The sequence below is a fragment of the Gigantopelta aegis genome, chromosome 6 (genome assembly GCF_016097555.1).
Source record: "Gigantopelta aegis isolate Gae_Host chromosome 6, Gae_host_genome, whole genome shotgun sequence".
Lineage (NCBI taxonomy): Eukaryota > Metazoa > Mollusca > Gastropoda > Neomphalida > Peltospiridae > Gigantopelta > Gigantopelta aegis.
This window is the reverse complement of record NC_054704.1, coordinates 54,248,631-54,260,847: the sequence shown is the minus strand read 5'-3', so window position 1 is coordinate 54,260,847 and position 12,217 is coordinate 54,248,631. Positions and strand designations below refer to the sequence as shown.

Below are 12,217 nucleotides of genomic sequence, written 5' to 3'. Positions count from 1 at the left end.
GTCAGAACAACTGGCTCACCTCTAACAATATAAAAATAGCACTGACTATTGATAGAAATACTGTCAGAACGACTGGCTCACCTCTAACAATATAAAAATAGCACAGACTATTGACAGAGCAGAACGACTGGCTCACCTCTATCAATATAAAAATAGCACAGACTATTGATAGAGACATACTGTCAGAACAACTGGCTCACCTCTAACAATATAAAAATAGCACAGACTATTGATAGAGAAATACTATAAGAACAACTGGCTCACCTCTAACAATATAAAAATAGCACTGACTATTGATAGAGAAATACTGTCAGAACGACTGGCTCACCTCTAACAATATAAAAATAGCACAGACTATTGATAGAGAAATACTGTCAGAACGACTGGCTCACCTCTAACAATATAAAAACAGCACAGACTATTGATAGAGAAATACTGTCAGAACGACTGGCTCACCTCTAACAATATAAAAATAGCACAGTCTATTGATAGAGAAATACTGTCAGAACAACTGGCTCACCTCTAACCATATAAAAATATCACAGACTATTGATAGAGAAATACTGTCAGAACGACTGGCTCACCTCTAACAATATAACAATAGCACAGACTATTGATAGAGACATACTGTCAGACTCTATTGATAGAGAAATACTGTCAGAATGACTGGCTCACCTCTAACAATATAAAAATAGCACAGACTATTGATAGAGACATACTGTCAGAATGACTGGCTCACCTCTAGCAGTGAATCCTCGAGCTTGGCCAACTGTATCTTGAGATCCTCCTCCTGTCTGAGCAGTTCTGTTTTCCTCACTTCCAGCTCCGGCTTCTCATGCTGAATCGTGTTTGCCAGCAACTGTCATCATAAACAACAGATCTTTACAGTTAAACTGGAGTAAATTAGATCAAACTAATATCACATGCTTACCTGCAGAAATACATGAAGAATTTCCAAAAAGCAGGTAGATTTATGGCCAACATGCAAGCAAATGTCATTCATTTTATTTTGAAAACTGTTAGTGTTGTCATTTGTAAAGAGAAATTACTGTTATTTAATGTATGCATCATTTCTCATGTTGCAGATTTTATTAGCATTTTTCCCTCAGTGCATCACAACACATTAGTGTTGAAGGTATATATTTTCATTACCATCACCATATTAATTTCTACACATGAAATATTTTATACACTAAATCAGTGTATGCTATTTTACATCCATCACTTTTATCACATTTAATTGTATGTGATGTCAGTGTAATTTCATTTCAAAGGAACATGTACATTTTACTCTAATGTAATACAACTGACCTGTCCTGTAAGACCAGCCCTGGTGGTCGTGAAGTTAACCTCCGTGATCACAGACGCAGCATCAGGCGGGATCTCCGGATTGGGATTCCGAGTCGTAAGGAACATTCGGAACTCCTCATTGTAGTCAATGGTCTTTTCACCAATCTGAACAACATAACGTGGTCCTGAAACAAGAAAAAACCTTCATTACAATCAATAATCTTTTCAGCAATCTGAACAACATAATGTGGTCCTAAAACAAGAAAACTGTCATTATAGTCAATGATCTTTTCACCAATCTAAACAACATAACAGTCCTGAAACAAAACAAAATAGAAGCAGCTAAATTACTGACATAAACCTTTATGTGTTACAAATCCTTTATAAGGCTGTATGCCAACAATTTTAGTTCACAAATATTGTTATGCTATGAAATTCAATATGAATAACAGAGGATATAGAATGGGTTCTATCACACACAAATTAAAATGATCTTTAATTAATATTTGACTATCTATATGTGACCCACCTTGTGCCGTGAGGTCGCCCCTCAACAGGGGATACAAAATGGGCTCTATTCCATCCAGCTCTTGAATGATGAGTGTCTTGCCAAACCGGACAGCTAGCTCTACAGCAGTTGTGAAATTGGCGTCCTGCAATTGTAAAAAACAAGAGATACATTGTATTGTTTGTTCTTATATACCGTAGTGTAAAAATCCTTGTTTTTTTTTTCTTTAAAGCACTACATATTGTGGTTCTATGCTGGACACACAGTACAGAGCTGTTAGCCCAGGGCCCCATTTCACAAAATGATCTTAACACCAAGATCACCTTAAGTACCTGGTAGTTATGCACTTAAGGTATCATTAGTGCTAAGATCGCTTCGGAAAATGGGGCCCAGGACAGAGTGTTCAACCCTAAAGTTAACTTTATAATAAAGTAATGTTAAAAGCAGAGAAAAGAAAAATGTTTTGCCATGTTGCAGTCAAATATTAGGAGATGGCATTATGTAAGTTTCCATTTCCAGTAAAGGCTATTTCAATTTTATAAAAATGATTGAAACTTCTGCATTAAAATTGCTTTTTGGCTGAAAGGGGAAAAAATTACCATGAATTAACTCCCTTGAATAATGAAGTACAATGTAATCCTACGTAATTACCCTATCTGCAGCTGTGTACTGAAAATAATCTAAAATTATGTCACATATGTTTACGGATAAAGTTTTGAACGTTTAGCAGTGCTTACATGAAAGTAAAAATAGCAATAACCCTTTTTACTCATTATAATTGGGAATACAAAGTAAATAATAAAATCGATTTAAAGTGTTTAGCTTGTAGTTTTTCTTAAGAGTTAACCTTTAATTGGGTATAAGCATACAATTAAAAACTGAAATAATCATGAGAGATTACCTGCTGGTTTACAATCTCCAGACGACTCTCCTTCAGGTGAGTCTTCAGCCAGTCCGTTGCCCTTGACGACGGGTCTATCAAGAATGGTCTTAGCGAGCTCTACATAAAACAAAACGAAATTAATAATAATATTTATAGACATTAAAATATAATAAAATATCTTTATTGTATTAATTAAAAACACTAATTAACATACTGAAACGAACTGAGTAGAACGTCATGCATTATGTTGTCTCAAATGGCTAAAACCTACAGTAAATGCACGGTACTGAAATGGTTCAACATGCAATTTGAACCTGTTAATGCTGTATTACTCAAGCATATATATGACCTACATACAAAAGACAAATCTTTCTTCAACAATGACTTACTAAGAAAATTGGTAAAATGTAATTTGTAAACTATAACCACATAAAGGTTACTATTCAGTAATTAGCTACTTAGCATAACAGAAAACTATAAAACTAACTAGAAAAAAAAACTCTGATGGAAAGTGGGTGGCTCAATGGATGGACGTATGATTCATATTGAGAATAAATGGCAAAAATATAGTTGTCTTGCTTTTCTTTGACCTCCAAACAAAATTTGATTTATTAAAACAATAAACAAAGAATGCATTGATTGTCTTAATTCAATATAATTTGTACTTGCATGCAAGGTTTGATGATCCTATATGAATTGATAAGGAAGATATGGCTTGGACAAGGATTTCCTTTAATGTGCAGTTAATGCGTGAAAATTAGGTCACAGTGACCTACTTATGGCACGCGACATACCGCCATCCCAAGTAGTACTTGCATGCAAGGTTTGATGATCCTATATGAACTGATAAGGAAAATATGCTCTGAAAAGGAAGTTTATGGAAGGAACGAACAGATTGATGGATGGAAAATGTCATACCATAATATGACCAGTCAAAGACAGATATATAAAAACTAGTAAAATATATACATGTATTTATTTTTTAAACAAGTATATATATATCTGTGTGTGTGTGTGTGTGTGTGTGTGTGTGTGTGTGTGCTCTTTATGATGAGAAACACATTGTTGAAAGCAGTTATAAAGAAGATGAGTCACTGTGAAAAAGGCAAAACATACATGATTGCATATTAACAACAGTGTTCACAACATTAGTTTTTTGGTGAGCAAACAATAAAACATGCACATACATGTACATGTATATATCAAGTAAATGATTTCTCCAATAACCACACAGCAAATATTTGTTTGAGTAAGCTGCATAAACTGTCTGCAGATGTTACATTCATTTGTCCTTTGTGAACATGATAACTAAATTAACATCCACAAAGTATTAAGTTTTATCATCAAAATATTAATATACTTAACATCTTAGCAAAAGACTGCACTTAGTGAGACTATATATAAAATGTCACAAACATGGCATAAACAGTAAAATCAGTTTTAAAAGGCCACACAGTACACTCAAGAGCAGATATTTCTGACTTTGCAGACACTGTGAATTTTCAACTAACAGCTTTTTTAACGATTAAAATTACTTTTGTTTAGAATATATCAAAGCCTGAATAATCAATGTGTTTCTAGTTAACCAGAGTTTTTACCTGTAGCAGTCCAAACTGTAAAACCCAGCACGAGTTTCTACAAATTTTAAGATGACCAAAAACACACTGGATATACAGGCATCAATTTCTAAGCAAAACAAAAATGTTAATCAGAATGTAATTTGTGCACCCTCCAAGAATTGCAACAACGATAGTTTTGTTTACCTGGTGCTTAGTTTTGCATAATCCATTTTTAAATTCACATATTAAATTTAGAACATCACAGATATGGCTGTTATGTGCTATAAATGCAAAATGAAATGTGATACCGGTACTTATAATGTTTTGGGTGTGACCCATAAAAGGTTTACGCAACTTTCAATTCTCAAAACATTGTACTAAGTAACAAATGTCACATTAAGAACATTTGATTTGCAGGTACATGGTTCCAATCTTGGTACTGACTCCAAAAGACCAGTACATGAATCATGTTCTATCCACTAAATTGTCCTAATAGCTGAGGTGTGCATCCAGAACTGTGTCCTTGCAAATGTTTAGATATAAGACACAAATAAATTAAAATGTAATAATCGAACATTTGCCTGTAGGAAGGACATGATACACTGTGCTCCTTAATATACATGTAAGCACAAGAACTTTATAAATAATACAGCTGCAGGCATAGAATTCTTAATTGTATTTTCAAATTATATTCTGTCCATTTAATTATTTAATTTTTAAAATATCTTTAAAACATTTCAACACCGAAAACAACCAAATACACACAGGAAAAGAATATAGTGCAAGTGCAATGTAGTTGATATATTACGTATTTATTAATTTTTAATTTTATACATTACTGTTGGTGTCACTGTAGAGCATCAGACTGAATGCATATGGAACATTGTATTTAATAATATTAACATTTCAGTATTTATCCCATGTATAAATGTCAGAGTAAAACAGTCTCTGAAAAAGTTTATATCTTCATCAATTAATTTTTCTCACTTTATATATATCCAGAAGACATATTAAAAATGCTAGAAACATTTCTGAAATCTTGGGTTATTGTTCGCTTAATGGTGTCCCATATTTTTGCCAATATTTGTGACACAATCACTCTGTAAAACAAAAAATGCATAAGATTCATATCAAATTTAAATTTATCAGTAAACAAACTCCACTTAGATATGCTCAATTATAGCTTTTTATTTTTTAAATAGCAGCAGAAACATGTCGTATAGTGTAGGTTCCTGATAGTTAAGTGTTGATTTCAATTCACATAAAACAAGTATTAATTAGCAAATAGATTCTTCTCCCTGCTCCACCCCTTCCACTATAGTCATGAATATTCATCGACACTGTTCTCTATCATATTCTAGGAACGTATTAAGGGTCTACACACTGCAAGGTTTCAATCAAAATAAGTGCTTGTGGTTCAAACATTGTGCTGCACAAAGTATTAATGTTTTGAAAATGCAAATCATAAGGTGCTTTCAAAGACAATGTAAGAGTGTAAGCTGAAAACAACAAGTTAAGGAGTTTATGCAGCAACATAAATTCACCATTACCAAGCAACATCTGATTCCATTTTCAAGTAATATTATATCTTACCCCAACTGGTATGTTATTTATCTAGGAGGCACACATAATAAAAATAATAAAAAATAAAAGATCACGTCAACATACACAGAATTAAGACACACGTTATACATGTATTACCTAATTATGACACACATTCAACAAGTAAACAATATTATAATAGTACAGCTACGTTAATCACATGCATGACAATAAACAAGCTTCTATTCCATATCATGTTCATATCCTGATTCAAAAATAATTACAGTAAATTCATGTGGGATGTGCTTCAGGTAACATGAAATTGCAGCAAATTCTAAATCCTATTTATTACACAGGATCGGGTTTAAATGCCCTTTCACTGGCACATTAATAGTATTGTGTAGATGGTTAGATATTTAGAATTTCAATTTCCGACATTTTCACTTAAAAATGACATTGCCTTGTTTTTGGTGCTGTTGATGATGAAGATGGATGAATAAAACTGGCATCGTTAAGAAACACAGATCTGTCTACGACATTATACAGGTGTTAAAAAAAACAAGGTGAGGATACATCTCAAACTATGTTTGTTAATTTACACTATTCAAAAGTGCAAAACAAAAAGACACCCAGTTCATATTTGTCTTGATACATATAATAATACGTGCTATTCATTCAAATGTTTGTTAATTTACTAGGACTTCATACAGTGAAGACATATTAATACTAATAGGACGTAGTTAAACAGTCAATTCACATAGAAAAACAACACCATAAGTGTTTGCCCATGTTACCTTTGCATAAGGATATCCCTGTAAATCAAATTTAACCAACTAAATACATGAACAAATGCAAGACTTAAACATAACATGCCATTCTCATTTATCAGCATATGGGGAAGCATTCAGTCCTTAACAACTGCATGAACTTAAGTCTTGGAGGCACAATTGATAAGCCATCAGCTCTAAGGCTAGTGGGTCCCGGGTTCATTACCTGGTATCAACTCTTAGCCAGAGTGCCTTTTAACAGATGCACAACAATAATTTCTCGGTCACTAAGCATTAACCACTGTCAAGAACAGGCAGCTCAGATAACTGAGGTGTGTGCCCAGAAAAGCATGCTTCAACTTAAAAAGGATGAAAATCACCTTAAAATAATTTGAAAGTATAAGGGGCCCTTAATCTTAATCACATACAGAGAGATTATTATACGAGCTTGTGTGTCGTACTGATTTTACGAAACGAGTGTAATAATTTCTTTATTATTCACATTATCCAAAATATTATTTTTATGAAAGCTAGGACCATGTCAAAACGTTTGAAAAGTAACTAAATGACGTCATTTTCTATAAGCATTTACACGGAGGAAACCACATTAAGTTATGACGTAACTTCACAAAATTACGTCATTCGTGGTGCACCTGAAATCATTATGACACTCGTGGGTCATACTGATTATATTTCCCTGAATATCTTGAACTATGTGGATAATAAATATATATATTATTGAGTTTTTTAATTTACAGTTGTTCAAAGGCTGTCCCCTTTATTTATACATCTGCTGAATTCCATAAAATGAATTGTACTTACTGTCCGAGATCACTTACCCTTCATCATGGATTTTGTCTTTGTCTGTATTACATTTATAACTTTACCCTTTCCCCAATTATTTTATCAAATCAACGTACTGTTAGCCTATTGTAACATAATTCTAAGAAATCTGCAGCTATTGACACATACCTGTAGAATAACGAGGGCATTCTCCATGGACAGGTCATCTGAGGGCAAGCCCTCAGCCTTCCACATGAGCTGCTCACTCTCTGTACTGAGGAATCGGCGCAGGTCAAAGCCTTGCACTCCCATCATCTCCATCCAGTTGTTGAGGAACTTCTTACGAACATCTTCCGGGGCACTCGACAAGTAGGTCACAAAGGCCGCAGCCAGCAAAGCTCTTTTGGGCAGCTCTCCTAGCTCTGTGGATAACTCACCAACCTGAAGGAGCAATCAAACAGCTAGGTGTCAAAGTCTGTAATATCAGGTAACTGCAGGTAATCTATAGGGCTATGACACCTTCATCGAGTTTTCATTTTCAATTATGACTGCTTTTAAATCCCATGACAGTCACAGTGATATAGGATGATGAGTATCAATGTCCCATTTATTTATTTTACTATCACTGTATTCATGGTATTGATACTTGTATGTTGTGCCTGTATCTTAATAGAAACGGACCCGACTCGACCCTTGCAACTGTTGGCTTATTGGTGCATGAGAATTTAAGGGTACCAAAATGAATACTAACATGAATGGCAGACATTAGGAACCACCAGCTATAGATTTGAATGGAAACGAAGCAAATCCTAAATGTGATGTCATTCACCTGACAATTTTATTGAGAATTGAATACCATCTCAACTTTATTGACGTGCAGTTTACTTTGTTGTAATCTGCAAATCATGCTAGACTTATTAAGATGTCTGTGTAAAGGGTTCTGACCTGAATGTTCCACCGTTGAAATTCTCCGTCCAGTTTAAAAACCAACAGTTCTGCTGCCTCGATGGTTTCCTTCTCCTTGTCCAGTTTAATTTTCAACACAGCAGCTTCCTTTGTCAGTGTTTCAAATCGGTTCCGCAGGTCAGCGACCTTGGTATCAACTTCGCTTAGAGCTCGACTCAGTTTGGCCATCCTTGATTCAGCCTTCTCCAGATTTCTTAACAAAACAAAATATAAAGCATTCAATCAATGCAGAATAATGTAAACCTGGGCTTTAAAACTTCGGAAGTCCACATTCTTGACTTCAGCAGTTTCCAGACTTTACCTGCAAGCGATTTGTATGTGTAAGCCTTGATTTTATAATGTTATAACAACTGGACAGGACATGTTATCCAAAAATCATCTTGCAAACTTACATTGAAGTTACCAAATTTAAGATTCTAAATAATTAATTTAGAACTGAACTTGATTTTTGATATTCCTGAAACTATGGATCACAGAAGCATGTAAATGGTGCATAAATGATGTCATGCATTAATGGCTCCATTCTTAATAAAGTGTGGGGTCAAATCTGTAATTTTGGATGGAAACTCTGTTTTAATAACTGGTGATACCCATGTCCATGTTTCTTCAAGAAAGACAAAAAGTATAACATATAAAAGTAGGTAAAATATTCCATGACCATAGGAAATATTTACATTTCAAATAAATGGCTCTAGTTAATTTTATTTCCTCATAGCTAAAATCAATGTCTGTTAACTTACCTTCTCAACTCTGCCTGTTCACTTTCCAGTGGTTCAATCTTCTCCAGAACATACGAGTACTTCACGTTGGCGTTGACCCAAATGGCCAAAGGTTCTGCTACCACGGAGGCACGTCGTGCATTCTACAAACAGAAAGTATTTCAATTAATGGTGCATTATGGCTGATAAGTAATTATTCAAAAATACATAATAAAAGTATACAAAAATGGCAGAATTGAGTAATCACTAACAGAAGAAAGAAAAAAACCTTTCATATTTAACAATAAATATTTGTGATCTATTAGGCTTATTAACAATAAATGCTAACAAAACAAATTTAAGAATAGCTTTTTACACACTTTTACCTACTGCTAAGTACAGGTTTTTTTTAGTGACTATGATATCTCAATTTAATGTACCTTTGGTTCAAATGAAGCTTTGTTTTTCTTGAGCAATTCTTCCACACTTTTTCGGATTTCTGGAGATATTTTTCTTGCATCAAATGTCTGAATCTCTTCCTTGACACCTCGCTTTGCTAAGAAACTGAGTTAAAAATATATTATGTTGAAAAATACATGTTAAAAGAAAAATTAAATTTAAAATGAGAGACACAGACTTAACGCGCCAAATTTACAAAGCCTGTTTATGTCAACCACATGTGCAGCTACACACATTTTCAATCCTTAAACACCTATGTTTAAGAAAAACAGACTTCATAAATTCGGCCCAAAATTTTTATTTTATAAAAAAAAAAAAAAAAAAAAAAAAAAAAGATTAAAAAACAAGTGAGATTACAAAAAATTTCAGTCTATGTATCCATAACAATACATTTATTGTGTGTGTGTTTGGGAGTTTGGACTTGAAAGTAAAATATTAATGTGTTATTGCTGGACACCAACCTCTTCATGCTGACCCAGGATGTGTCGAATATTCCCATGAGTCTGAGCACGCCCTCCAGGATGTCGCGGATGATGTCGGGGGGTGCGCGGAGTGCCCGGATCTCGGACAGGGACTCGGTCTTGATGCTGCCGACGGCGCGCCTCGCCTCCTGTACGAGCGGCTCTATGTCGGCCATCTCGAGGTCGATCGCCTTCTTCCTCTTCTCCAGTTTCTGGTTCTCCTCGGCCGCCTGCTGCTTTAGGATCTCCATCTCATTGCGCTGGTCCGTTGCATCCTGAAACACAGGAATAAGACCGTCTGTTTGACGACACCTCAGCGCATTTTAAACTACGGCTATTTAGTGTTTAACACTGGCCTCAGTGGTGTCATGGTTAAGCCATCGGACATAAGACTGGTAAGTACTGGGTTCCCAGCCCGGTACCGGCTCCCACCCAGAGAGAGTTTTAATGACTTAATTAATTGATAGGTGTAGGACCACTACACCCTTTTCTCTCTCACTAACAACTAACCCACTGTTCTGGACAGACAGCCCGGATAGCTGAGGTGTGTGCCCAGGACAGCGTGCTTGAACCTTAATTGGACACAAACATGAAAATAAGTTGAAATAAATAGTGTTTAACATGTGATTATTGGGCTATTTCACATACATATTCATGTACTCTGACAAATTTTAAACAGCAGTTCTTTTACTCCAATCTATCTAAAAAAACGGAAAAAGAATCCATCCATTAATTTCCAACATTTTAGGATACATAAATGTTTCGTTAGTACCCTCTGGCAGAAACCAATCAGTGCAACAGTCAGGAATTTGTTATTAAAAACACAGCTTCTAAATAATTCCACCATTTCATATAACACGTACCTGCATGCTGACAGTGATTTCCCGGAGAGCGCTGTCAGCCTCTGATTGTTTATCGGCCAACAGCTGGCTCTGCTGGGCAGCTTTACTCTTCAGCTCATCCACCAAATGTTTAGCGTCATTCAGTTTCGACACGCCAGCCTAGAAACAAAACCAAAAATATTCAATTCATGATGCAGATGTACATGTAGCACCCAATAAAATACATGTTTTGTATGTATGTTTTTCTTTCCATCTTTTTTTTGTATTTTTTTAGTATTTTTTCTAATTTTAATCATAATCGTTTATAAAGATAAATAAAATAATTTCAAATATGTATGCAGTGTTTAAAAAAACAAAAACAAAAACACACATATATATATATATATATATATATATATATAATATAAATATATATATATATATATATAAATATAAATATATATATATATATATAAATATAAATATATATATATATGTGTATATATATATACTACTCAAAAGAATTTAAGGGTCAAAAATTTATAACCAAATAAGTTTCAGAGTGTATTAGATTGATGATGTAAACTACACCAAAAATTTAATTTATTGTTCCATATTTACAAAAAACCACAAATAAACGTCACTGTATACAAGAAAGTCACATGACATGCTGTCAAAGTTGAAGGTTGTCAAACATGGATTTTACACATTAGAACATTCGTTTAATAGTGTGTGAATCCACCCCTGGCACGAATACACTCGACACATCGTTGCCTCATGCTGTTGATCAGACGTCTGAAGAACTCTTGGGGAATGGCCTGCCACTCTGCCATAAGAAGTTGACCCAGATCATGAAGGTTGGCCGGAGGGGCATGGTTATCCCGAACTCTCCTGCCTAATTCGTCCCAGGCGTGCTCTTTTGGGGCCAAGTCAGGCGAATATGCTGGCCAATCCATCCTGGCGATATCTTGTTGTCTGAGAAAGTCCGTTACCACCCTGGCGCGGTGGGGTCTGGCATTGTCATCCTGCAGAACTGCCCCGCCGCCAATCTGCTGAAGGCCTGGGAGAACCAACGGCCGGATAATCTCATTCAGATAGCGGATTCCATTCAGATTGCCATCCACCACATAGAGGGGGGTCCTGTGGTGGATAGAGATGCCGTCCCACACCATGACGCTGCCACCACCGAACCGGTGACGTTGTCTAACGTTAACGTCAGCAAAGCGCTCCCCAGGACGTCTGTAGACACGAACCCGACCGTCGTTGAACTGGAGACTAAACCTGGACTCATCAGTGAACATCACTCGACCCCACTGAACACGTTGCCACCGCAGATGAAGTGTGCACCAGTGATTTGATCAGACACTCGAGTTCCAGTCGCAGTCCGCAGATTGTCACGTAATCGGCGTGCAGTGGTTGTGCGTTGACTTAGAGCCATATTGGTGATGTAGCGGTCCTCTCTATTTGTAGTGCTTCGGGG

General features: G+C 35.5%; 1 protein-coding gene across 3 annotated transcripts in view; it reads right to left on the bottom strand.

Moving 5' to 3' along the window:
• LOC121374143 (cytoplasmic dynein 2 heavy chain 1-like) overlaps window positions 1-12,217 on the bottom strand; it is an 81,757-nt gene that overhangs the window by 17,142 nt on the left and 52,398 nt on the right. For 2 of the 3 annotated variants that reach the window (XM_041501104.1, XM_041501105.1), the window contains exons 50-60: window positions 10,780-10,917; window positions 9,917-10,191; window positions 9,437-9,560; window positions 9,039-9,160; window positions 8,278-8,491; window positions 7,522-7,773; window positions 5,834-5,854; window positions 2,700-2,798; window positions 1,820-1,943; window positions 1,312-1,475; window positions 740-859 (exon numbers count right to left, since the gene is read on the bottom strand). In XM_041501104.1, the coding sequence (XP_041357038.1) occupies window positions 740-859; window positions 1,312-1,475; window positions 1,820-1,943; window positions 2,700-2,798; window positions 5,834-5,854; window positions 7,522-7,773; window positions 8,278-8,491; window positions 9,039-9,160; window positions 9,437-9,560; window positions 9,917-10,191; window positions 10,780-10,917 (1,653 nt within the window). The remainder of the gene's footprint in view (window positions 1-739; window positions 860-1,311; window positions 1,476-1,819; window positions 1,944-2,699; window positions 2,799-5,833; window positions 5,855-7,521; window positions 7,774-8,277; window positions 8,492-9,038; window positions 9,161-9,436; window positions 9,561-9,916; window positions 10,192-10,779; window positions 10,918-12,217) is intronic. The other variant, XM_041501107.1, reaches the window with a different exon arrangement.